Consider the following 23,378-nt stretch of genomic DNA (forward strand, 5'->3'; position numbering starts at 1 on the left):
TTCGAAAAAATCACTTAGGTAATGTTTGGAATGTTGGAAATTTGGAATAGAGAATGGAAATAAGAAATCATTTTCATTCTCATTCATTAATGTGTTTGAATTGTTTTTTAAAATGAGAATGAGGATAAAAAATTCAATAGTACAGAAATTAAATTCTACTCGCATTAGAATTTTGATCTCTCTTCTACATTCTTTATGATTCACCACAATTTGCATCCTATTTTCATTCCTACTCTCACATACCTAACACACCCTTAATGTTTGGATATAAAAATTTTAAAAATTTGTCAACACTTATAAAAAATAAGGAAAACGCTTCCAAATATTAAGAAGCACTTCTAACCTCTCTCAAAATCACTCCCAGGTTGACACTGAATTGAGTTATCATGCAGAAGTGTTAGTGAAAGCACTCATCATTTTGAATCTCAATATTAACAAGGGAATGTATGAGAAAGAAAGGCAATCCACAAAACCACAATGGATGGAAAGAATGGAGCATTTCAATGAATATGTGAGTGCTTGTATTACAGCATCTTGTACATTGTAGAGGCAAGGAGAGAGTCTCCAAGTACAAATTACAAGTTGCTAACCGTCTTCATATGTAGGTTTAATCCATCTAGTAACTGAAGGACATCCTCACAATCAAGTTGAGGATCATCCCCTGAAAAGAACCTATGGATGGATCCACCTACCTCAATGCAGCTCTCCCCAGCCATCTTCTTCAACCCTCTGTCTTTCATAGTCCTCCTCACATTTGCTGCCTTGTCCCACTTCCCAACTTCAGCATACATATTTGCAACCATCACAAAATTCCCGCTTCTCCTCGGCTCCAATTCAAGTAACCGTTTTCTGACCTTATCACCGACCCCATCATTGTCATTGATGCCATGAATGGTGCATGCACTGAGCAACGTCCTCCATACAACTGGGTCGGCCTCAACAGGCATGTTCAAGATGAAGTTGTAAGCCTCTTTCAGACGACCAGCACGGCTCAAGATATCCACCATGGCACCATAGTGTATCATCATGGGTTCAATGCCATGCACATATTCCATGTCATGAAAGAATCTGTACCCATCATCGACCAGCCCAGCATGGCTACAAGCACAGAGGACTCCAAGAAAGGTCACATAATTTGGGGATATTGAAGATTGCTTCATCTTGGGAAAAAGTTCTAGGGCTTCCTTGGCAAAACCATGCTGAGCTAGCCCGAGAATCATCGCACTCCATGTCCATACATTTCTCTCAAGCATCCTATGAAACACTAGACTAGCTTCACACACTGCCCCACACTTGGCATACATGTCAACAAGTGCCGTACCCAGTCGACAATTCACAACCATCCCCTTTTCAATCACTTGGGAATGAACCCATCTCCCAAAACTCAAGTTCCCAAGCTCGGAGCACGCAGATAGCAGAATCACCATTGTGGTCTCATCAGGATCAAATCCAGAACCCCTCATCTTTACAAAAATCCCAAATGAATCGTTCAGCCACTCATTATCAACACAAGCCGAGAGCACAGCATTCCAAGAAACAACAGTTCTATAAGACATTTCGTCGAACATCCTCCGTGCGTCCCGAATCCTCTTGCAAGACCCATAAAAATGAATCATAGTATTCTGAACATAGACATTACAGTCCAAACCATGCTTCACTACATCCACCTGAATCTTCCTCCCTTCATTGAACGCTGAAATCGCAGCGCACGCCTTGAGGAGGATCGGGAAGGTGAGCTTATCGGGACTAATTCCCAAGCTTCGCATTTCAAGATAAGCCCCAATAGCTTCCCTCGGAGAATCCCTGGTAGCATAGCTTCTGATGAGATCGTTCCATGAAGAAACCTCCGATTTCTCGGAGCGGCTGAGAAGGACTCTGGCGTGGTTCAGGTTTCCTAAGGGAGAAGAAGCACAGAACCGGAGGAGGGGACCTGCGATGAAACCATGTCCTCGAATTTGAAAGAGATGTTTCATGGAGGAGCAGAGGTTCAGGAGAGAGAGGCATTGTTGCTTTGTGGAAACCAAATTCAAATTACCGTTGGAAGGTTTTGGGGGGAAGAAGTGGTTGGCAGTTAGGATTTGAAGGCGAACCATGCCATGAGCTACACAGAGAGACTAAAGCCATTGCTCTTAAATAGCTTATAGCTTATAATATAGGTTGTAGCTTTTTAAGCTTCTATTTTTGGTCGAGTGGAACAGGAAGACATGTATGGGGACATCCATGTGTTCCAAAAGAAATAGATTGGGGCTTATTTTACGGCCCAATTTATATCTAGGTTTTTTATATATAAATAATATTATTTTGCTACAAAACTTAGAATATCTCATTTATTTATACATAAATTATGTAATTAAATCTGAATCCAAATTTGACTACATACATCAACCATCTAGATTTGTAGTTTAATATCGTAGCTATTCGATACTTTAATATCTTCACTTCAAGATACTTCTATAAAAATTCTTTTTACTTTTGAAGGTATACAAGAAAATATATTTCCCTTTATGATCAAGGTTCAAATAAAAGAGTACAGAATAAGAACCTCAACAATTACTCAACTATTAAAAAAAACAATATTACTAAAATTACTGGGCAATCATTTAAAAATAATTTAGACTCAAATCACATAAAACAAACAAAATCTTTTTTCACCTTTTGAATAAAATAAAAAAAAAAACTTGTTATCAAATGCAATGATATTCATTGCCTTCCACATTATCCAAAGCAAGCACAAAGGATTTGTTTGCCAAACTTCCTTATGTTTTTTGTTCACAAAAGAATCATATCAATCTAGCAAAGTATCTCTAACTGACACCCAAACACCTTAAAAAGTACTAAAATCAGCTTTCATAAGACCCTTGTCGTTTCACAATGGAGTAACAAATGATCTATAGATTCTTCATGTCTAAGGCACAAGAAACGCCAATTTTCTAAAGACCAACCTCGTATTTGAATTTGATTCAAAGTTCGAACTTTACTTCACATTGTCTCCCACACAAAAAAAAAAACAACTTTGAGTTGGACCCAAGAAATCCAAATGTTACTCATTGCAAAAGATTCATCTAAGTTTAGTTCCAAAACATTGTGAAGGGACTTAACTATAAACTCACCACTCTTTGTCACTAACCAAATCAATGTATCTTTCATATCCTGTCCACCTCCCACTCATTAAAAGATTTAGAGAAATAAGGATTCCAAACCTCCCCCTCCCCTCTTGGCAGAGAAATTCCAACCATGCATTCTTAAAAGGAGGTAAAACAAATAAGGAAACAACCTATCCTGTTAAAAAAGTACCCTCTACCCATTACCCACCACAAAGGAACACTTAGATCTCACAAGATCCCAATCCTTTCTTATCACTTTCCACAAACCAACCTCATACCCCTCTTTTACCTCCTAAGTTGCCCACCCTCCTCTTGATTCTCCATACTTACCATGGATGACCTAATTCCAAAAGACTCCTCTCTCAATAGCAAAATTCCAACTTCACTTGCAAAGAAAAGTCTTATTAAGAACAGAAAGACTTTAAACCCCCAAGCCCTCTTTCCTCATATCTTGGGAAACAACCGCCCACTAATGGTGAATCCTTTAGTTTCCATGTCATTGCAATAAAATATTTAGATAAAAAATCATATGAAAGGAAAAATCAAAGCAGTTAATATCTATACACACGGAAGTAAAAACATGAAATTAGGGCAATTCACAAGTCCAGTTTGTAGACCCAAAGTAGACTATGTTCCCAACCGATGTGGAACATCAAATTATTGTTGTATTATAGTAACATCAACCTTTGTACATATTTGCGTTTATCCTCCTAATACATAAGCTATTTTTTCTCCCTGACTGTACATTTATGTGGTGGATCAGGCTTTAATCATCTCACGCACAGGTTTTACGTTCATTTTATCTGAAGAAATGTCTGTAAATTCTGATAGGATGGCTCTGAATTCATCTCCTGTGAGGGTCTCCTTCTCTAATAGCACCTCCACTAGTTTATCAATTGCCTCCCTATTATTCCTTATATGAGTTTTAGCAACTTCATATGCACTTTCAATGATATTTCTTACTGATGTATCGATGTCTTCAGCAAGTTTTTCCGACATGGAGTTTCTTGCTAGCATCCTCAGTACTACATCACCACTCTGCACTGCTGGATCAGTCAATGCCCATGGCCCAATCTCCGACATGCCAAACATTGTTACCATCTGTATATAGAACTCATTAGCAACTTTGAGAAGCTATCTTCATTTTCTTCTTAGTATACCAGGAATAAAATGTTCAAGAAAAGCATACCTGTCTTGCTATTTGAGTAACCTGTTGCAAGTCCCCTGCTGCACCAGTGGTGATTTCTGATTCCCCAAAGATCAATTCCTCTGCTGCCCGGCCTCCAAGGCCTCCAACTATTCTGGCAAACAGTTGCTGCTTGGAAATGAGAGTAGGATCTTCTCCAGGTATGAACCATGTAAGGCCCCGGGCTTGGCCCCTGGGGATTAGAGTGACTTTCTGTACTGGGTCATGGCCTGGAGTCAATGTCCTGTAATTAAAAAAATAACAATAGAAGTAAGCTCAACATGCCTTGAGTACAGAGTTCAGGAAGCTTGGAAATGAGAGTAGTTCACAGTACTGGTTCATCTGACTCTCAATGGTTGGACACGTAAAAGTACCGAGAAAAATAAAGTAGCTGATTTAGTTGGAATCATTAGCTTCTTCAAACAAAAGGAAAGAGCATAGACTATATCACGTATATCAATCATTATTATAGGAACTTACGCGCAAACAGCATGGCCAATTTCATGGTAAGCGACTAGAATTTTGCTCTTTCCATCTGTCATCTTAGTTCCCTCCATTCCTGCCACGATTCGATCAATTGAGTCATCAATTTCTTTCAGTGTGATCTTGTCCTTGCCCCTCCGACCAGCAAGAATGGCAGCTTCATTCATAAGGTTAGCCAGGTCTGCACCACTGAATCCTGGAGTTCTCATGGCTATAATGCTAAGAGAGACATCCTTGTCAAGCTTCTTGTTGTTGCTATGCACCTTTAATATTTCCTCCCTCCCTCTTATATCTGGTAGTCCAACAGTAACCTGCTCAGGCAACAAAGAAAATATTCAATATTCATGAATTTCCTTTCTAATCTTGGTCTTATAACGATGCCAGCCCTGATGTTATTACTTAAAAATTACTATGCAGTTCATATTAGCTTTTTTTTTAGGGTGTGAAATAAGGAAGAGCTTATACCTGTCTGTCAAACCTTCCTGGCCTCAGCAAAGCTGAATCAAGAATTTCAGGTCGATTGGTGGCAGCAATGACAATCACTCCACTGTTCCCACTAAATCCATCCATTTCTGTAAGCAACTGGTTCAGTGTTTGCTCCCTCTCATCATTCCCCCCACCAATGCCAGTTCCTCTCTGCCTTCCAACAGCGTCTATCTCATCAATAAAGACTAAACATGGGGAGTTTTCTTTTGCCTTGTTGAACAGGTCCCTCACTCTTGAAGCCCCTATCCCAACAAACATCTCAATGAATTCTGACCCTGACAGAGAAAAGAAAGGGACCCCTGCTTCTCCTGCAATTGCCTTAGCCAGCAATGTCTTCCCAGTCCCTGGTGGCCCTACTAGGAGAACTCCTTTGGGAATTCTTGCACCAACTGCAGCAAACTTTTCCGGGGTTTTTAAGAACTCCACAATCTCTTGAAAATCCTGCTTTGCTTCATCAACTCCAGCCACATCGTTGAATGTTACTCCAGTGTTGGGTTCCATCTGGAATTTGGCTTTGCTCCTATGGGGGTTGGAAAATTTTGTTGTACATAATCATATTATCTACTGAACATTTAATAGTTACTTAAGCTAATAATGAAAAGAAATTCAACTCATTTACAATACCTTCCAAGTCCAAACGGCAAGTTGGGGCCTCCTGGAGTATTTGTTGATGATGTTCTCAACAATAAACTCCCAAGCAGAAGCAATGGAAGAGCTAAATTCCCCAACAAGTCAAGAACTGCGGCTGTCATGTTGATTTCCATGGGATGAGCAGCAAAATCTACGTTCTTGTCTTTAAGCTTCCTCAGCAATTCTTGTGGTAATCCAGGTAGCTGTATTTTCACCCTCTGGATCCTTTCCAGTGCAGGATTGAAGATCTCGGCAATCGCAACAGTTCCGTTCTCAAACAGGTCCACCTTCTTAACAGCACCTTCATCCAAGTACTGTAAAAATCTTGAGTATGACATTCTACTTGAGGTGGATTCAACTGGGCTCTCTGGCTCGGCTCTTGCAGGCTGAGAAACAGACAACCCTCCTCCTACGAGTCCTAAAGCGGTGGAACTCAGCAGCTTTCTCCTACTGACTTTGATTTTTGACGGTGTTTTCAAACATGGGATTTCTCTATTGGTGCTTTTGGGGAGGTGGGTGTCCTTTGAAATGTCCTGGTATTTGCAGATAGGGAGGTGGGACACAGAAAGAGATAGAGCAGGTGACATAGTCCTAGCTCAATAACTAAACTATTTCAACTGAAATGGTGGTGCTCCTTTTCTTCTATGTTTTGGGCAGTTGGTGTCGAACTGTTTTGGAGGGAAGACTAAAGAACTGTTTAAATAGGAAGAGATATAGGATGTTTCAAAGCTTCCAGCACCTTCATTTGGCTGTTTTCGAGTGGATATTTGTTCCTTAGTTTCCCACTTTATTCATGAATCATCTAGAGTAAACGGCTCTCTCCTCCAGGTTCCAACCACACACTTGGAAAACAAGAAGTATACTAAACTTTTTGTCTTTTTATCAATATCCAGAGCATGTCCACAAATGATGCCACGTTATGTTTACTATTATGTGGTGGGCAACTGAATTGGGGCCCTTTGCATCCCCAGTTTCTTCTCAGACTATGGTGATAAAATCTTCGGGTCCCATAAATTGTTGAAAAGGATAATTCACGTACTGTTGCGGTGTTGCCCAATATCAGCATAGTTTGTGTATCTATATGTATGTAACTTATTTCATTAGTAATATTTTCTTTAACTAAAGAAGAAGAGGAAAAAAAAGAACCTTCTTGACTGATGAGCTAAGGATATGTTTGAAGGTAACCGGGAATGATGACTAATTTCTCCCATGAGACTAAAGTAGGGATGGTTATGTGTAGGGTTGTGGAAGGCCATTAGGAGAGATTGGGGGTATTTTAAATGCAGACCGTCTTTCAATGGAGGAAGTGGTAGAAGGGTAAAGTTTTAGAAAGACAAATAGTATGGTGATTCTAATATTTTATGGCATTGACAATGGATGATTAGGTGGCAGGTGTATGGGATTCAATGGGCAAGAGAAGGCATTGGAATCCTTATTTTTCAAGGAATTTGAATGATTGGGAGATTGAAATGGTTGAGGGTTTCCTTTTGAGGCTTCATGGTAAGAACATTAGAAGGGATGAGGAAGACGGAATGGAATGCATGGATGCAAGGAAAGAGAAATTTTCAAATCACTCTACTCTGTTGTGGAGTAGGAAAGATCACAAAGTTCTCCCTACAAGGGGTATTTGGAATTCTATGGTCCTTGGGGCAATGTTTTAATTTTGGATCAGCTGTAAAGAAGAAGTGATCTTTGGCGAAATTGTTTCCCATGCAAGGAAGATGAAGAGTCAATAAATCATATCCTTCTATATTGTGCCAAATCTAAGGAGTCATGGAATTTGGTGTTTTCCTCATAAAGAGTCATTTGGATGATGGCAAGTTCAATAAAACAAACCCTATTTGGGTACCGTGCTTTATGGGCATTAAAAAAAAATAAAAAAATCCAAAGGGTTGCCTCATTGTGTATTTTGGACATTATGAAAGTAGAAAAAGTAGATATCTTTTAAAAGCAATAATTAAGAGTTAAAACGTGCTTTTCTTTGTAACCTTTTGATGTAGGGGAGGTTGTATATTGATAGGTTCCTTGATTATGATAGATTTTATAAATTAGTTAGGCCTTGTTTTGGTAATTATTTTTTAAAACAGTTCTAAAAAAAATGTTTTTAAAAACAGTTTTTAAAAACTTTTATATGATGTTTTATAAAACAAAAGTCTGTTTGAAAACCTAAAGTTGTTTTTAATTTGTTTTTAATATCTTTAAATATATTTTAAAAATAATTTTTATGTTCATAGTTTTATTTTTAATCATTATACATGTTTGCATAATTATTCTTTAAAACAGCTTTCAAAAAACAACTAAAAGAAGTTATCTAAAAATACCTTATTTTTTGTTTTTTAATAATAGAAAACAAGAAGAAAAAAAAGTTTCTAATTATCAAACATAGTTTTCAATTTTTTTGTTCTAAAAAACAAAAAACTGTTCTTGAAAATAGTTGTTAAACGGGCCTTAAGGTCCTCATGAAGAGGCTTTAATTTTTGTTGTCTTATCTTTTATTTTTTATTTTATGGCCTCTTTTGTAAATGACCTATGCACCTTGGTGCATCTTTGCCTGGCCCTGTTGATATATTTTCTTTATTCACCTATCAAAAAAAAACCGAAGGGGGAAGAAGTTCTAACCACTGAACCTTTTCAAACGTACTTTAACAACAACAGGAATGATTTCATCCTTGGGATGTCCAAACAAGCCTTCAAAAAAATGTTTAAAAAAGATTCACATGATAGTTCTTGTTTTGAAAAAATTGGGGACACTAAATTAGAAACGACTAGCATTGAACAATATAATTATGTACACAACGGTTTCATTTTACATTACGTTCGAGGCTATTTTCCCCAATATGCAATTGCAGAGGAAATTATAAAAAGAAAAAAAAAATTCAAAATTAAAAGATAACTATTAATAATTATCATATAGGAAAAAAGAATGGGATACTAAGCACCTCTTGTCAGGAACTTTTTTCCTCCAAGACTATAGGCAGTTCCAAAATGTCAGTGCCTCTTTGAATCTTGAAGAGGACTTCATCTCCGACACTGTAGTCATCCAATGCCTTGTATAACTCTGCTTTGCTTCTAACCTGCCCAACCACAGTTACATTAGGAGGTAATTATGAATTCCAGGTCACATTTTTCTTAAATCTTAACTGCAAATGAACAGAAACCAGTATAGTCTGTTGAAGAGTGCATTTGTGCACTATTTTAGCCTTTCACACATGATCTCCATCTTTCCAGCCTCCAAAGTTATGAATGAGAAAATTAGGTTTGAATGGCCAACCTAAGTACTGACCAAATTTGTTGACCACACAAAAGAATGTGATTCAGATTATTGAGTTGTCTACCTAAAAGAATATGAAAATTTTGGGAAGGGATCAAGTAATGAAGTAAAGTTTTTGGTAGTGTTTGGCACATATTCCTGATCCTATCAAAAGAAGACTTTTTGGGGCCCCTAAGCGGAAATCAGAAATAAGAGATCAATGGGCTCTTGAGAAAGAGTTTTTGGAGAAAAATCCATTTAGCTTGATGAGTTGCATAAGGGAGTGGGAACAGTAGGTAAAGAAAGTATTCAACCAAAGGATCTGAACCTAGCTATGTGGTACAGCCTCCAAAGTAGTTAAACAATCTTAACTTATGTCTAGAAAAAAAATTCTGAATTTCAGAATGCAATGGAAGTGAATTAAAACTCCATAACAATTAGGATTTAACGAATTTTATTTGATGGCTTGAACTGCCTCTATAATGCTTGGGCAAATACATTCATACATTCAGACCTCTCTATTCATGCACAAAAGTTGACATTTGCATGAACTGAGTCACCAAAACCTATATTTGATTCAAAAATGCTTCAAGTGTGGAGACCATGAAGCAATTCTCTAGGGACTGAAGCTACAACAAAAGATGACTCTATTCATGAGCACAGAACTGTCATATTCTTGGCTGTCACATGGAATGTTTTCATTTCCAATGAACTTCCAAAAATCCCCTACAATGAATGTCTCTAGCTACCAAATTTCTTCTGACACCTGTTTTTATGCCTAAAAAGCAAATGTTCACCTACAACATAAATGACTACATTTTTTCAGGTCAAAGTGCTTCCTTGAAATGCTCAACCAGAAAGCAGTTCTCCAAGATGGAGGCAGTGGCAAACATAGAAGAGCTTCAAAGTGGAACCTAGAGAATTTTGGTTTAGACATTTCTACCAGTGCACCACATGTACAACAACAGAGGACAGTCTTGTGCTGCATAAATATGCAGGCATTCAATCTTGCAGCTTGAAATACAAGAAATACATTATCATGCAAAAACAAAAGGAATTGCAGTAAGAGATGGCTAATGACAGCTTACAGGTTTGTTGTCAACTGCAACAATTATATCTCCAAGCATAATATTACCAGCAAAACCCCTTGTGGTGGGAAGTAGACCAGCCTTGGCGGCAAGACTATCACCAGGAACCTATAGCACCAGATGGTAAATTTAGGCAAGTATAATCTAACAGCAATATCAGTGGTCATAGACCAAATACAGAACCCCCCATAAGGATATAGAAGGGAATTCACTAATGGGCACTCTGAGAACTAGCAAGTGTACCAGCAAAACAAGGGCTCCATTTCGAACATTCAGTTGATTGGCAACCAAGTCTGGAGCAATATCTGCATTCAAACCAGCTCGAACAACCTAACATGAATGGAAAATGAAATAAGAAATACGTAAATGCATTAGCTTTAGATCAGATGAAATAGAATTTAATTTCCAAAAATTTTTTGCACTATTGGTAGTAATCTCTATTTCACAAAAGCTAAATCATATTGAATAAACACAACAAAAGTGGTCAAATTTGCAGAGAACTAGAAAAGATACAAGAACAAGGGGAAGAAGACAGGATTACAGCCAGTACAAAGATATTGTGAAAGAACTTACTTTGCCATATTGGATCAACTGAGGTACTATCTTGAGTACAGTTGAGGATGGGATGGCAAATCCAACACCTGCCGATGTCCCTGCCATTCCAAAAACAGAAGTTAAACTCAAGGTATCTATGCAACTGTTAACTTGAGGCAACACATTCTTAAAAACAGAGTTTATAGGAACCAACTAGGCAACCAGGGCTTTTTCAGTCATATCCTTAACAAAAGGAACAGCACAAGCATAGAATTGAATCATTCTTTAATTCGTGGCTATCATATTCAATGGAGTTGCTGGGGTTTCCTGACTTCCATTCAACACTATGAAATGCAAGGGGTTTGCGAAATAGAAAATTGGAATGTTACCTGTTTGAGTAAATATTGCTGTGTTAATTCCAATCAAATTTCCCTTAGAATCCAGTAGAGGACCTCCACTGCCACAGTGAGGAAATAATGAAGCAGTAGGCAATGAACAAGTCAGAAATCATATTTGTTTCTTAGTAGTGCAAAGAAAAAGTGTCACCAAGTCTAACAACTAAAGAAACGATAATGAAAGAGAAATTGGCATCAAATTAAACATCCTTGATGTAGAATGGGATAAATGGAGGAGCAGTGGAGCTGGAATTAAGACTTCAACAAATTAAGATTTTAGGAGTACAGTAAAATGTAAAGGACCAACCTGTTCCCAGGATTTATGGCTGCATCTGTTTGAATTCCTCCACCAATTGTGACTCCAGTTTGGCTGAAGATGTCTCGATTCAATCCACTAATAACCCCAACAGTGAGGGTGTGATCAAACCCAAATGGATTTCCAATTGCTAAACACTGCTGGCCAACTCTAAGATAAGAAGACTGGCCCACCTTCATTGGCCTCAACAGATCTTCAGAGGCTTCTATCTAGCATGCGGCAGATACAAAAACCTTTTTAGTTATATATTAGAAACCAACAGCTACACTATTTTTCTAACACATCTAGCACATAAGTTTACTTAATGGCTACACTACACTTCTCTTGCATCTGCAGAGGACACATCTGACACAAAAGTCTACTTAACAGCTACACTACACTTTTCTACCACCTTTAGGACACATGTCTTGACACATAAGTTTTGGAAATTTAGCCAAGACTTATCTGTGATGGTTGGAGACATCATGTGTGTCTGCATTTTGTCATGTCTTCACTGTGGCTGAGTCCTATTTTTTAACAATTCATGAAGTTGGTGATTTCATTTTGTCAGCCTGATACACATTTGTCCTAATGGCTTAAGCTTTAAGGAAAGTTGATAGCTTAACATGGTACCAAACCTAGAGGTCTCAAGTTCGAATTCCTAACGCTGCTACATAGCATCTGCATACCCCAATTCACTGATAATCTGTTACTGCACATGCAATTATATCCTTTTGACACTCCACTCTTGCAACTATTTCAAAGGTCAGATCATGGCCTTAGAGGTAGGTTGACTGAACATCCCTGCTTATGCCAGCAAGTAAGTTTGGTTAAATCATTCTGACTCAGAATTTCCAAAATAAATGCAATGGAGTCCTTATGTTACAGCAAAATAGAAAATGGAATATTTCAAAAGATATATTTTACTAGATTATCTGAGGATTTTACACCAAAGATTGGGGAACAAATGAGATGACAGTAAGGAGGAGCGGTTGTTGTCTAATGGCCTGTTAATATCATTAAAAAAGGTATGGAGAACTGTTCAAATTGCAATTACTGAAGGGAAAAACAGAATATGTTGGAAAGTATGATGTTGTGAACCCAAATCCTACAAGCTTAAACTTTTAGGAGGTTATGTGTTTGAACCTCACCACCATATGTTTATTTCCCCAAATTATTAAGCCCGTGTGTAAGCCCAAAAAAAGAGGTTACATGTGAGGGTGGGTCTTGGAGAGTATGATATACGCTGTGAACCCAAATCCTATGGCTATGTTTGATTCCCGGAAAATTTGAGGGAAAATGCAAGAGAAAGAAAATAGAGAGGAAAAGTGAAAGGAAAGAAAAAATGAAAGAAAATAAAAAATAGATTCAAAATCAATAACTTATTCTTATATGTTTCTTTAAACTCATTTCACGTAGTTTCCTCTATTATTTAAAGATTAAATAATTTTAAAATATATAAATTTCTAACTAATTTTAATTATATTTAATTTTCTTTAAAAAAATTATGGTGAAACCAAACATGAGAAAACCATTTTTCTCAGCATTTTTTTCTTTCCTTAGTACTTTCCGGGAACCAAACATAGCCTATAAGCTTAAGCTTTTAAGAAAATTGGTAGTTCAAAACCAGTCAAAAGCAAATTACCAAAGACAATTAAGGGTAACTTGAACCTATCAAGGAAAGAAAAACAAAGAAAGAAACAAGAAGAAAAATGTATAACTTGAATAACTAATAAGACAAACCACCCAGCTAGTTAACAAACAATGAGTTTTGCTGTTGTTTCTGATTAAAACAAAAAGGCATACCTTCAACACAGCCAGATCTTTCGTTCGATCTGCACCAATCAACTTGCCCTCAAAATTCTTTTGTACCCTATCAAAAGAATATATACAATGAGAAAACTGGCTGCAACAAGCCTGAACTAGATGGAAAACAGCATTACATGCATAGAGAGTAGTAATATATGGAAACTTCCAGAATAAGTTAAAAGGTAAAAACTGGTTATTTGTGGATCCACATCCATGTAATTACTACTTTATTATTAATGTAAGAATATTTAAGTCATTTTATAGATAGAAAAAGAGTGGACACCCAAAACACTTTTCCCTTTAATAATAGTAACTGATACAACATATGTCCTATATAGCCAAAGATAGACCAACTTAACAATGTAGTTCAATTTATCACTATAAGTTGAGAACAATAAAACTCACCCATCTGAAGCAAGAATGTTAACTCGTGCAACAACTTGCCCAGGCTTAGAATTTCTTGAAAGGGCATTACCAATTACTGTGCATAAAATAAACGGTCAATTTAGAATTATAGCCATCAAGAAATCTTAGAATGATAATCACCAAATCAAAATCAATATAATAATTGCATTTTGATGATGCCATATCCATGAGAGCACATCATGGTTGACAACTGAACTTCGGAAAATTAGCCAACTGTCCAAAGGTGGCTGAGAAAGGCTAAAATCAAAACATGCCAAAGGATTTACAGGATGGCTCATGAATAGCCCAAATGAATTTCTTGATCAATAACAAAAGTAACAAGACTTAGCAATATCCAAAGAGCAGTAAGGAAGGTCCAAACAGATACCTTACTAGAGGTATTCCTTGAAAACTTACATACTTAGTAGAAAAAGTCATGTTGATCAAGTACAGGTTACTATTTCTCTACACAATGAAACAACTGTCTCCGTATGAAAACATCATTTAACAAAAGAGGTTATTGCTGAGTGCACCTACCCATTATATGGAGGATAGCAATGAATTATCTTTTATCTTCCAACATAAAATTGTCTTTGGCTCCTTTAATAGTTCTTACCATGATAATTTGTCACAATGTGTCCTTGTTCATCCCAGACTACTCCAGAACCATTTCCTTCAGGAACCTGATAAATGCATTTAAGAATCATTTGTTTTGCAACTATCTAATAAGTCATAAGAGTGAGCAAAAATTAAGAAGCAGAAGCATACAATGCTTGAGCAAGCAGAAAAATGCATGAACTTGTGAGGCTTCTTGGTTTATAAACTTTTTTCTCTGCCTGAAATCTGATTCACTCTTCTTAAGTTTAATGGATAGAAATAATAGAATTACCTGAACAACACCTGTTACATTAAGAAATCTGGTGCACTATTCTTAAGTTTTAAGGGATAGAAATCATGGAATTACCTCAACTGCACCTGTTACATTAAGTTGAGGGCGCAATGTTACGTCAAAAATGTTGACAACAGAGTAAGTGTTCCTTTCAAAGAGTTGAACAATTCTTTCCTGTCAATTAAACACATATCAATTCACCTTCCATAACCCATAAAGGAGTACCAAGTGCAAACATTATTAAAGAACAATATGAAATAAAAATAGGAACATCTGAATTATGGAGTTTAACATAAACCTCAGTAGGGAAGAGTGGCCCAGAAAGGGAAACAGGGGGAGTTACTTCTTCAATTGTCACAGATGGATCTCCTAAAGCATGTGCTGTACATCCAACAAGACCACTGATTAGAAGCAACCCCTAGATATGAAGCTGCATGCTTCACCAGCAGGGGGAACTGGTGACAGTACAAATGAATGAAAGACTATTTAAAAGATTTTAAACACAATCAAACAGAGCCAACATTTTTTTTTTCTTTTTTCTTTTTATAACCGAGGAACCTTCCATGGCCAAACCCTTAGGACTCTCCATAGGGACCCAAACCTCGGAATGCTAACTGCCCCGCAACAACCAGAACAGGGAAAATTCAGGGTACCATTAGTGGCAGGATTCTAACCCAGAACCATGTGCCACTTACTGGGACCACACTTCCCAGTATTCGCCCTAACCACCTGGGCTACCTTCATGGGTTCAAACAGAGCCAGCATTTAACACAGTGAAAACATGTTTTTTGCTGGATAGCATATCAGTTGGTACCAAGAACCACAGGCTAATGTCCCTTTTTATTGTTTTTCTTCTTCTTCTTGATTGGTAAAGAATAATTGTATTAAAACTGCCTAAAGGCCCCTTTTCGTCTTCTTCTTCTTTTGATTGGTAAAGAACAACTGTATTTTTTTTTTTTGATAAGCACAACTGTATTAAAACTGCCTAAATGTCCCTTTTTATTGTTTAACCCATATTATCTCTATTACCCACATATAGCTTATACAGATAACATGGCTGTACAAGTAGGTATCCTCCAAACCAAAGCCTTACATTTCTTCTTCAATATGACCAAAAGCTTATCCTTTTTCTGTGTCTGTACAGGCTTAATCAATGGAAATAACTGTGGGTTCAAATAGACATGACCATTAAGGCAGGCAGGCATCCCTTGGCTGAATAGCAACAGAGCCAAGAAAAGATTTCTATTGATTCTCTCTTTTCCTTTCTGAAAAATAGAACAACAGTTGCTTTCTGGCTCAGTCCCATAAAACTTTGATGAGTTCTTCGCCAAAATTGAGGTTTTCTTCTAAAACACTTAAACTTCTAATTCAAACTGACAAGTTGGAAAATAAATCGATAAGAAAAACCCCACATTGATCAACATTGGCCATAAACCCAAGCTACAGGCCATTTACATGAAGTTGCTTTAATCAGAGACTAACTAATGTGCCAATGTGACTCATTTAACTGATTTCCAGAGAATCAAACAGCTTAAGGAATATTCAAGACAATTAAATCATACAACTAGCCTAATACAAAATTTAAATTGGTCTGAAGGGAAATCAAGCCAAACCGTGTGCGAACCTGATAAGTACCTTGAAGGATGATACCACGAATACATAAGTAAACTTGCAAACAACGTCCGCCTTGTTGTGAGAGGAATGTTCTTGCGTATTACAACACCCAAATCCTTGGTCTGATCGTCAACAGGTCTAAAACATCAATTGGATTAAATATCAATACAGCTGAAACAAAATCTTGAAAAAAAAAAAAAAAAAGCACACTAAAATCACAAAGATAACATCATGGACAAAGATAGAATATACACCTCTAGACAATACAATAACTAATATCAATTACATACATAGCCTTAAAGATGAATAGTAGTACACAATGTATACAATCTGCACACAAACAAAATAGCCTAGACCTTTGCCAAGCTAACCTATAGAAACCGTCCACAAAATCCAGAAACGACAGATTAGCTAAACCCATTCCCTCATTAGATCACAAGAATAAAAGGCCTTTAGAAGCATGACTTTCACCACCAAGCTGGACTACTCCACACCTTTAAATATTATTTTCCCACGTAGTCCAAAATATACAAAATGGCATATTAGCCTCAAAGATGAATGATAATTAAAAAAAATATAAAAAATCAATCTTTTCCTTTTCTTATGATCTGGAATTGTTTGAAAAAATGAATGATTCAGTACACAACCCACATGTCTCTTAATTATATTACAATCATACCCAAACAAGTACACTTACACTACAACCCCTTGCGTGGGCAGGTGGAAGAAGTGTTGTCTTCTAGAATATAAAGAAAATATTGAAAAATGGCCTTATGAGCAGTATGATATACCTATTTCTTCCCTAAACTGCACTTTATTTGTTAATATCAACATCATAAAAAGAGTATAAGAATCATTAACATCTGAAATCAGCATGATACAGTCTCATTAACCGACTTATGCGACCCAATAAAATCAACTTAATAACCCACTTTCTTTTGGTTCTTGCAACATCAAATCAACAATAGGAATCGCATTGAACTTGTGTTTTTGTTTGTATGCTACGAGAAGCAGCAATGCCAGAACCTGGGAATGGAGTTAGAGGAAACGGCGTCGTTGAGACAAGCAGTGGGAGAACAGGCGTTGGAAATGCCATCAAAACAGACTTCACGCCTACCCATAATTCTGTGAGACTGTAGAGGCAAACTGCAAGCTAGTATTTGCATTTTTTTTCCTTTTTGGTCTGAAAAAAAAAAATGGTAAGAAATTAGGGTTCTTGAGGAGAACTGTTATACAGGAAAAATGGATAGGGATAGGATTAGGATTAGGATTGGGCTGGGCTGGGCTTCTACTCTCTTCTCAGGCCTGAAGAGTAGGTATTAGGTCTATTGGGCTCAGGGTTTTCCTGAGTCCCGAGTCATGAACCTCAAACTCAACGAGTCAACAACGAGTTGCCCCTAGCTAACAAACCTCAAAGAGGGTTTAGGGTTTTAGAGTCTTAACCCTGACCACCCCTTTCCCTTCATTTTCTCTATGCTTTCTCCCTCATTCAGTCAGGTGTGGGTTCCAATTATTCTATAATTAATTTCTTCTTTGCTGTCCTGAATTAGTTCATGCATTGCCGGAAATTGTGTTGAAATTGGATGTGGGTGTTCAATGGCAAGAGGCCCAGCAGCGCTTCTATCTAGAATACGTTCATCCAAACACGATGTTTCTCGGTTTAGGGTTTTTCCATCGAAGCGCTGCATCCATTCGTTTGGAGAATGGAGAAACCCAACTGCCTCCGCTTTTGATTTGTCAAAACCCGCATTTTTTACAAGTTTGATGAACCTGGTTCATCTTCAATCAGCCTCAGGAAGTCCGAATTTAAGGGATTTTCGCAATTCTATTGGGGCGAGACACTTCTCATCAATGAGGGAAGATGGTGATGGAGATGAGAATACTGTCCCTGGTTTGACAATTGAGGATGGGAACGATGTTAGTAGTATCTCTGATTCAACAATGGTTGAAAATGGAGATGAGGGCAAGAGTAATTGTGATTCATCCATTGTTGAATCTGGGAACAGTTCTGATGATGTGGGCTCTGGGGAGAGTGTAGGTTATGAGCACGTCGCATATCGGGATCCTGCAGAATTATACCGGGAGCTTTGTGGTTCTCAGACGTCTGCAAAGCCAACAAAGTCGGATTGGGAGATGGTATCTGAGATTTTACATCATTTCCGCAAGTCAGGTTGGGCTGCCAATCAGGCTCTGGCTATATACATTGGAATGTCATTCTTCCCCACCGCAGCAAGCAAGTTCCGAAGTTTTATGAGTAAGAAATGTACTGCTGATGTAGCCAAGTACCTGGCCTCACTTGGTCCAGGTGATGCTGCTGTTAAGTTCCTCTTTCCCATATTTGTTGAATTTTGTTTGGAAGAGTTTCCTGATGAGATTAAGCGATTCAGGAGTATGATCAAGTCAGCAGACCTCACCAAACCTCATACTTGGTTCCCATTTGCCCGGGCGATGAAGCGGAAGATCATCTATCATTGTGGTCCAACGAATAGTGGTAAGACATACAATGCTTTGCAAAGATATATGGAAGCAAAGAAGGGTATCTATTGTAGCCCTCTTAGGTTATTGGCTATGGAAGTTTTCGATAAGGTGAATGCCCTTGGGATCTATTGTAGCCTTCACACAGGTCAAGAAAAGAAAAACGTCCCATTTTCAAACCATACTTCATGTACTGTGGAAATGGTGTCTACTGATGATATATATGATGTGGCTGTTATTGATGAAATTCAGATGATGTCAGACCCTTGCAGAGGGTATGCGTGGACGCGGGCCTTGCTCGGATTGAAGGCTGATGAGATACATTTGTGTGGTGATCCGAGTGTTCTGAATGTTGTTCGAAAAATATGCTCAGAAACTGGTGATGAGTTGTTTGAACAACATTATGAGAGGTTCAAGCCATTGGTGGTTGAGGCCAAGACCCTGTTGGGGGAACTTCAAAATGTTCGATCTGGAGATTGTGTTGTTGCTTTCTCAAGGAGGGAGATATTTGAAGTGAAATTGGCAATTGAGAAACACACCAACCATCGCTGTTGTGTTATTTATGGTGCCTTGCCTCCAGAGACTCGTAGACAGCAAGCTAGCCTGTTCAATGATCCAGATAATGAATATGACGTCTTGGTTGCGAGTGATGCAGTGGGGATGGGTTTGAATCTTAATATCAGAAGGGTTGTTTTCTATAGCCTTTCTAAGTACAATGGGGACAAGATTGTTCCAGTTCCAGCTACACAGGTGAAGCAGATTGCTGGAAGAGCTGGTCGGAGGGGGAGTCGATATCCTGATGGACTCACTACCACCTTGCATTTGGATGATTTGGATTACTTGATCGAGTGTTTGAAGCAACCTTTTGATGACATTAAGAAAGTGGGTCTCTTTCCTTTCTTTGAGCAGGTTGAGTTATTTGCAGGGCAGCTCCCAGATGTCACTCTCTCCCATCTACTAGAAAAGTTCAGTGAAAATTGCCGATTAGATGGATCTTACTTCTTGTGTCGACATGATCATATAAAGAAGGTTGCAAATATGTTGCAGAAAGTTCAGGGACTATCTCTAGAAGATCGTTTCAACTTTTGCTTTGCGCCAGTTAATATTAGAGATCCAAAAGCAATGTACCATCTTCTGAGGTTTGCTTCATCTTACAGTCAAAATCTCCCTGTTAATATTGCAATGGGCATGCCCAAGGGTTCTGCTCGCAATGATTCAGAGCTCTTGGATCTTGAGACTAAGCATCAAGTGCTGTCAATGTATCTATGGTTGTCACACCACTTTACGGAGGAAACATTTCCTTATGTAAAGAAGGCTGAGACAATGGCAACGGGGATTGCTGATTTACTGGGCCAGTCTCTCAGTAAAGCTTGCTGGAAACCAGAATCAAGGCAGGCAGGGAAGCCAAAGCCTCAACAGAAGGAAGATGGTTATGAGAGGCCAAGGTCACTCGTAAAATTATTTGACGAGTAAGTTTGTTGAATCCTTGATTTCTTCTTGAAGTAATAACTTCCTCAGAATGAGCACTCTGGCATCTAGTAGCTATAACTGGTTATTATTGATTTAATTTTCTGCTACTTCTGCCTAATTATGTAATCCACTATTTCAAGGTTTTTTTCTCCTAACTAATCCAGTGGGCACAGCCAATACTTTCTAAGAATGCAGTAACGATTGTTGTAAAAGCTGTCATTGTTGTTGCACACATTGATAGGGCAAAGTAGTGGACTAGCAGGGATGCCATGGTGGGGATTGGTGAAGAGGTGGTGTTGGGTGCTGATGGATGGTGCAGAGGTGGTTGTGGTGGTTCCCAATGGTTGTATCCATGCTGCTGGCAGTGTTAGGCTGGTTGCAGTTGCGGTATCGAATTGTTTAACCAAAATAAAAGATTTCTTAATACACTAGGGATACCTTTGGGAAACATTTGCCCTGAAAATGGTGATATTGGTCAAGAATTTGTGATGACAGCAGATATTGTTAGGACCCTAGTGATTCTGATGACAATTTCTGTGGCTTGGTGGCCTGGGGGTTGGGAAGCAGTTCATACTCTGTTTTGAGTGCTATAGCAGCTAGCCAAATTAGCTTCTGCTTTTCTTTTCAAATCTTCCCATCTGAAATTTCCACAAAGTGATCAGATCATTTCTTTGAACCTATTGAAATATAATAAATCATCTGAGTATAGCAGAACTTTTAAACATCTTCTTTGACTTCTATAACAGGGATGTCAACTCCTCCCCTTAATGCCCATAATGCTTTTCTACCAATCCACATTGATACTTTGTCTTCTTACATATGCTAAATAACAACACCATCTTTCTGCTTTGCAGGAGAAGGCATGAGAAGTCTCCTGAGCATGAGAAGTTTCCTCAGCATGAGCATTCAGAAAAGGTAGCAGCATAAAATTATTGCCAGGTACTTGTTCTTCTACAGCGTCCTATCTTGTATTTTGGCACTACTACTTCTCAAGTTACCATTGTTTCTCTGTTCTTATACTGCCGTGCTATGAATCTTCCATCTCTTTGCTAGAGTAGTCTTTTTCAAAGTTATTGAAAGCCATAGGCAGAGAAACAAGCCCAATGATTTACATATGTTCTCTTTTAACCCCCCACATTTTTGCACAGTAATCCATATGAATTTTTACACAGCACATGCATAACGTGGAGCTCCATGATGTATTATATAACTATAGAACTACCTAAAGGGAGGGCGAATAGGTATTGTAAGCAATATGTATCCTGATTTTTTTTTTTTATTTTTTTTTTTTTTACATCTAGATTCTCAGATTTAACAACTTAATCAATCAGAGATGATTGTAATACAATCATTACAAAATGACACTACATATACATGGAAAACCATCTACATAGTCTCCCAGAAACTCTGCAAATGTAAAAAACTACAGATCAATCAACTGTGCAAACAATCTACTAAATAAGAAAAGAAAATAGATGATTTTACCTTATCTGATTCCCCATGGGTCTGATATCCATCAGTACTTATACTCTTCTTTCACAATGCTTCAAGGATGAAGCCATCTTGTAGTCAATTTTTTTTCAGTAGGAAAATGCTTTATTTGCTAAATTGTTTGGCCTGTTTGCTTCTACATCAGACAATATAATAAACAATATAATTCTTCACAAAGTTGCGGTCATTTATGCTACAAGTCTGTTGGGCGATGTTGAATAGCATTAATCCTTTCTACACTCGTATAATTTGGTATCAAGAGCTGATGGTAGATTGGGAAAAGTCATGTATCTGTAGTATTAGTATGCTTCTTTTTTCCTTTGGAAGGTAGAAAATCGCTAGAACCAACAGCACCATTAACACAAACTAGCTACAGATCTTCTTATCAAGTCCTTTTGAACTATTTAAAGAAACTCCCTAGTAAAATCTTAGTCCTAAGAACCAAAAAATCTATTTCAACAATATTATTGGATATCATGGGTGTTCTGATGTAAAACCTTACTTCTATATCATTTTGTTAAATATCATTGACGTTTTTTCTATTTTTGAGATTCTCACAGCTTTTCTATATGTAACAATTCAATCTTGGGTATATGCTCTAGCTTCATTTTCTACTTGCTCTTTGTGTTGCTAGATTCTCCTACCTTTATTCCTTTCCTTAGGTGTGGGTTCCTCTAGAAAAATTTCTATCAAAAATAAAAGAAGGAAGGAAAGGAAGAATGTCCTCTTTAGAAATTGTGTTTCTTTGAGTGGATTCTTTGGTTTGTGTTCTGTCCTGTGACTGCCTCATCTTCTTCACCGTTTCCTTCTGCCATCTCTCTCCCTCTGGTTGCTAGAACTTCCTTAAGAAAAAGGCCTCCTTAAATTCCCATGCATCAGGATTGAGATGCCCAGGCACAAAGACTAGTCTCTTCTTCTTCTTCTTTTTTACATGCAGTCATGTGATGATAAATTGGAAAAAAATGAACCTATTGTCGAATGGCATCTTGGTCTTTCTTTTCATCTTCCATTTCTTTCATGCGTAACTTAATACCCTGCAAATTTGCTACAGTTGTTCAAAGTGTAATAAAGGAATACCAATCTAAATTTACAGAGGTGTGAAGACTGGAAGTGTGATGCTGGAGAAAAATAAACCAGATGCACTGCTCAAATTTTCATGTGCAGCTGACACATTGAACATAAGGAATGCAACTACAGACAAGATGAGACAGAAAAATTGAAACCAGTGGAGGATGTAGGGCAATGTGCATCCTTTCATTCATGGAAAGTGACAGTAGCTGTAACCATGACACTGGTGCTGATCAACCTTGTTATTGTACTATTTTTCCTAAAGCTGTAGCATTTTGCCCGAAGTCCTCCAGACTCCTATTTATTTTGGGTAACTAGGTGTTTTTGGGGGAGAAGGGAAGTAACTTTAAAGATGCTTGCATTTGAACTTGTATAGTAACAACTTAGAAATTCTTCGTTGAAGAAGTAGCTCAGGATTTAGATCAAATGCCAATTGTCAAAAGAGAGACGAAACATACAAAAGAGCATTCAGTATGGAATGGACTAGCAAATTCATTTTTCCCCTCTAATTTTACTTTCATGTAGCCGGTTTGTGCGATCTGGAACAAACAACATTTTGCTTCCCTTACCACCAGAAGTAGAAGTATACATCACAATCTCCTTACCATGATCTTCCATTGATTATTTCCCAGTGGATAGGTTTGCCTTCACTTGGCTAATCTAATAATAAAGAGCAAGGTTCTAAAAGAACATATCGAACTATATA

General features: G+C 37.7%; 3 protein-coding genes across 6 annotated transcripts; 1 reads left to right on the forward strand and 2 right to left on the reverse strand.

Moving 5' to 3' along the window:
- Positions 1-484: 484 nt before the first annotated feature.
- On the reverse strand, positions 485-6,569 carry LOC117929517 (ATP-dependent zinc metalloprotease FTSH 6, chloroplastic-like). Its single transcript, XM_034849823.1, has 6 exons — positions 5,884-6,569; positions 5,239-5,779; positions 4,771-5,084; positions 4,294-4,534; positions 3,888-4,205; positions 485-2,009 (listed from the first exon to the last, which is right to left on the reverse strand). Exons 1-6 carry the CDS (start codon positions 6,474-6,476, stop codon positions 576-578), a joined length of 3,441 nt encoding a protein of 1,146 aa, XP_034705714.1. The 5' UTR covers positions 6,477-6,569; the 3' UTR covers positions 485-575.
- Positions 6,570-8,630: 2,061 nt separating this feature from the next.
- Positions 8,631-17,387, reverse strand: LOC117930185 (protease Do-like 8, chloroplastic). 2 transcript variants are annotated; one of them, XM_034850688.1, is made up of 13 exons: positions 17,195-17,387; positions 16,179-16,306; positions 14,853-14,935; positions 14,630-14,728; positions 14,282-14,348; positions 13,666-13,741; positions 13,258-13,324; positions 11,464-11,681; positions 11,151-11,218; positions 10,801-10,880; positions 10,471-10,557; positions 10,228-10,335; positions 8,631-8,963 (listed from the first exon to the last, which is right to left on the reverse strand). In XM_034850688.1, exons 1-13 carry the CDS (start codon positions 17,332-17,334, stop codon positions 8,835-8,837), a joined length of 1,350 nt encoding a protein of 449 aa, XP_034706579.1. In that variant the 5' UTR covers positions 17,335-17,387; the 3' UTR covers positions 8,631-8,834. The 2 variants fall into 2 exon arrangements, with proteins under 2 accessions (XP_034706579.1, XP_034706580.1); XM_034850689.1 differs by lacking the exon at positions 17,195-17,387 and adding an exon at positions 17,101-17,188.
- Positions 17,388-17,464: 77 nt separating this feature from the next.
- LOC117930184 (DExH-box ATP-dependent RNA helicase DExH18, mitochondrial) lies at positions 17,465-23,181 on the forward strand. Of its 3 annotated transcripts, none has more exons than XM_034850687.1 (3): positions 17,465-20,112; positions 20,968-21,052; positions 22,656-23,181. In XM_034850687.1, the coding sequence occupies exons 1-2, from the start codon at positions 17,765-17,767 to the stop codon at positions 21,038-21,040; spliced, it is 2,421 nt and encodes an 806-aa protein (XP_034706578.1). In that variant the 5' UTR covers positions 17,465-17,764; the 3' UTR covers positions 21,041-21,052; positions 22,656-23,181. The 3 variants fall into 3 exon arrangements, with proteins under 3 accessions (XP_034706578.1, XP_034706577.1, XP_034706576.1); XM_034850686.1 differs by having other exon boundaries at positions 22,698-23,181; XM_034850685.1 differs by having other exon boundaries at positions 17,471-20,112; positions 22,769-23,181.
- Positions 23,182-23,378: the final 197 nt, after the last annotated feature.

The sequence above is a fragment of the Vitis riparia genome, chromosome 14 (assembly GCF_004353265.1).
Source record: "Vitis riparia cultivar Riparia Gloire de Montpellier isolate 1030 chromosome 14, EGFV_Vit.rip_1.0, whole genome shotgun sequence".
Taxonomy (NCBI): domain Eukaryota; kingdom Viridiplantae; phylum Streptophyta; class Magnoliopsida; order Vitales; family Vitaceae; genus Vitis; species Vitis riparia.

What these genes read in the sequence shown, in the direction of transcription:
- LOC117929517 (XM_034849823.1), bottom strand. Translation starts at nt 6,476, where the DNA reads ATGTCACCTGCTCTATCTCTTTCTGTGTCCCACCTCCCTATCTGCAAA. An exon ending in TTGCCGTTTGGACTTGGAAG is followed by an intron (nt 5,780 to 5,883) that starts GTATTGTAAATG and finishes CAACCCCCATAG; the next exon opens with GAGCAAAGCCAAATTCCAGA. An exon ending in ATAAAATGAACGTAAAACCT is followed by an intron (nt 2,010 to 3,887) that starts GTGCGTGAGATG and finishes GTTTCCACAAAG; the next exon opens with CAACAATGCCTCTCTCTCCT.
- LOC117930185 (XM_034850688.1), bottom strand. Translation starts at nt 17,334, where the DNA reads ATGCAAATACTAGCTTGCAGTTTGCCTCTACAGTCTCACAGAATTATG. An exon ending in AACATTCTTGCTTCAGATGG is followed by an intron (nt 13,325 to 13,665) that starts GTGAGTTTTATT and finishes TTCTTTTGATAG; the next exon opens with GGTACAAAAGAATTTTGAGG. An exon ending in ATGGAGCCCTTGTTTTGCTG is followed by an intron (nt 10,336 to 10,470) that starts GTACACTTGCTA and finishes CTGGTGCTATAG; the next exon opens with GTTCCTGGTGATAGTCTTGC.
- LOC117930184 (XM_034850687.1), top strand. Translation starts at nt 17,765, where the DNA reads ATGGCAAGAGGCCCAGCAGCGCTTCTATCTAGAATACGTTCATCCAAA. An exon ending in CTCGTAAAATTATTTGACGA is followed by an intron (nt 20,113 to 20,967) that starts GTAAGTTTGTTG and finishes TCTGCTTTGCAG; the next exon opens with GAGAAGGCATGAGAAGTCTC.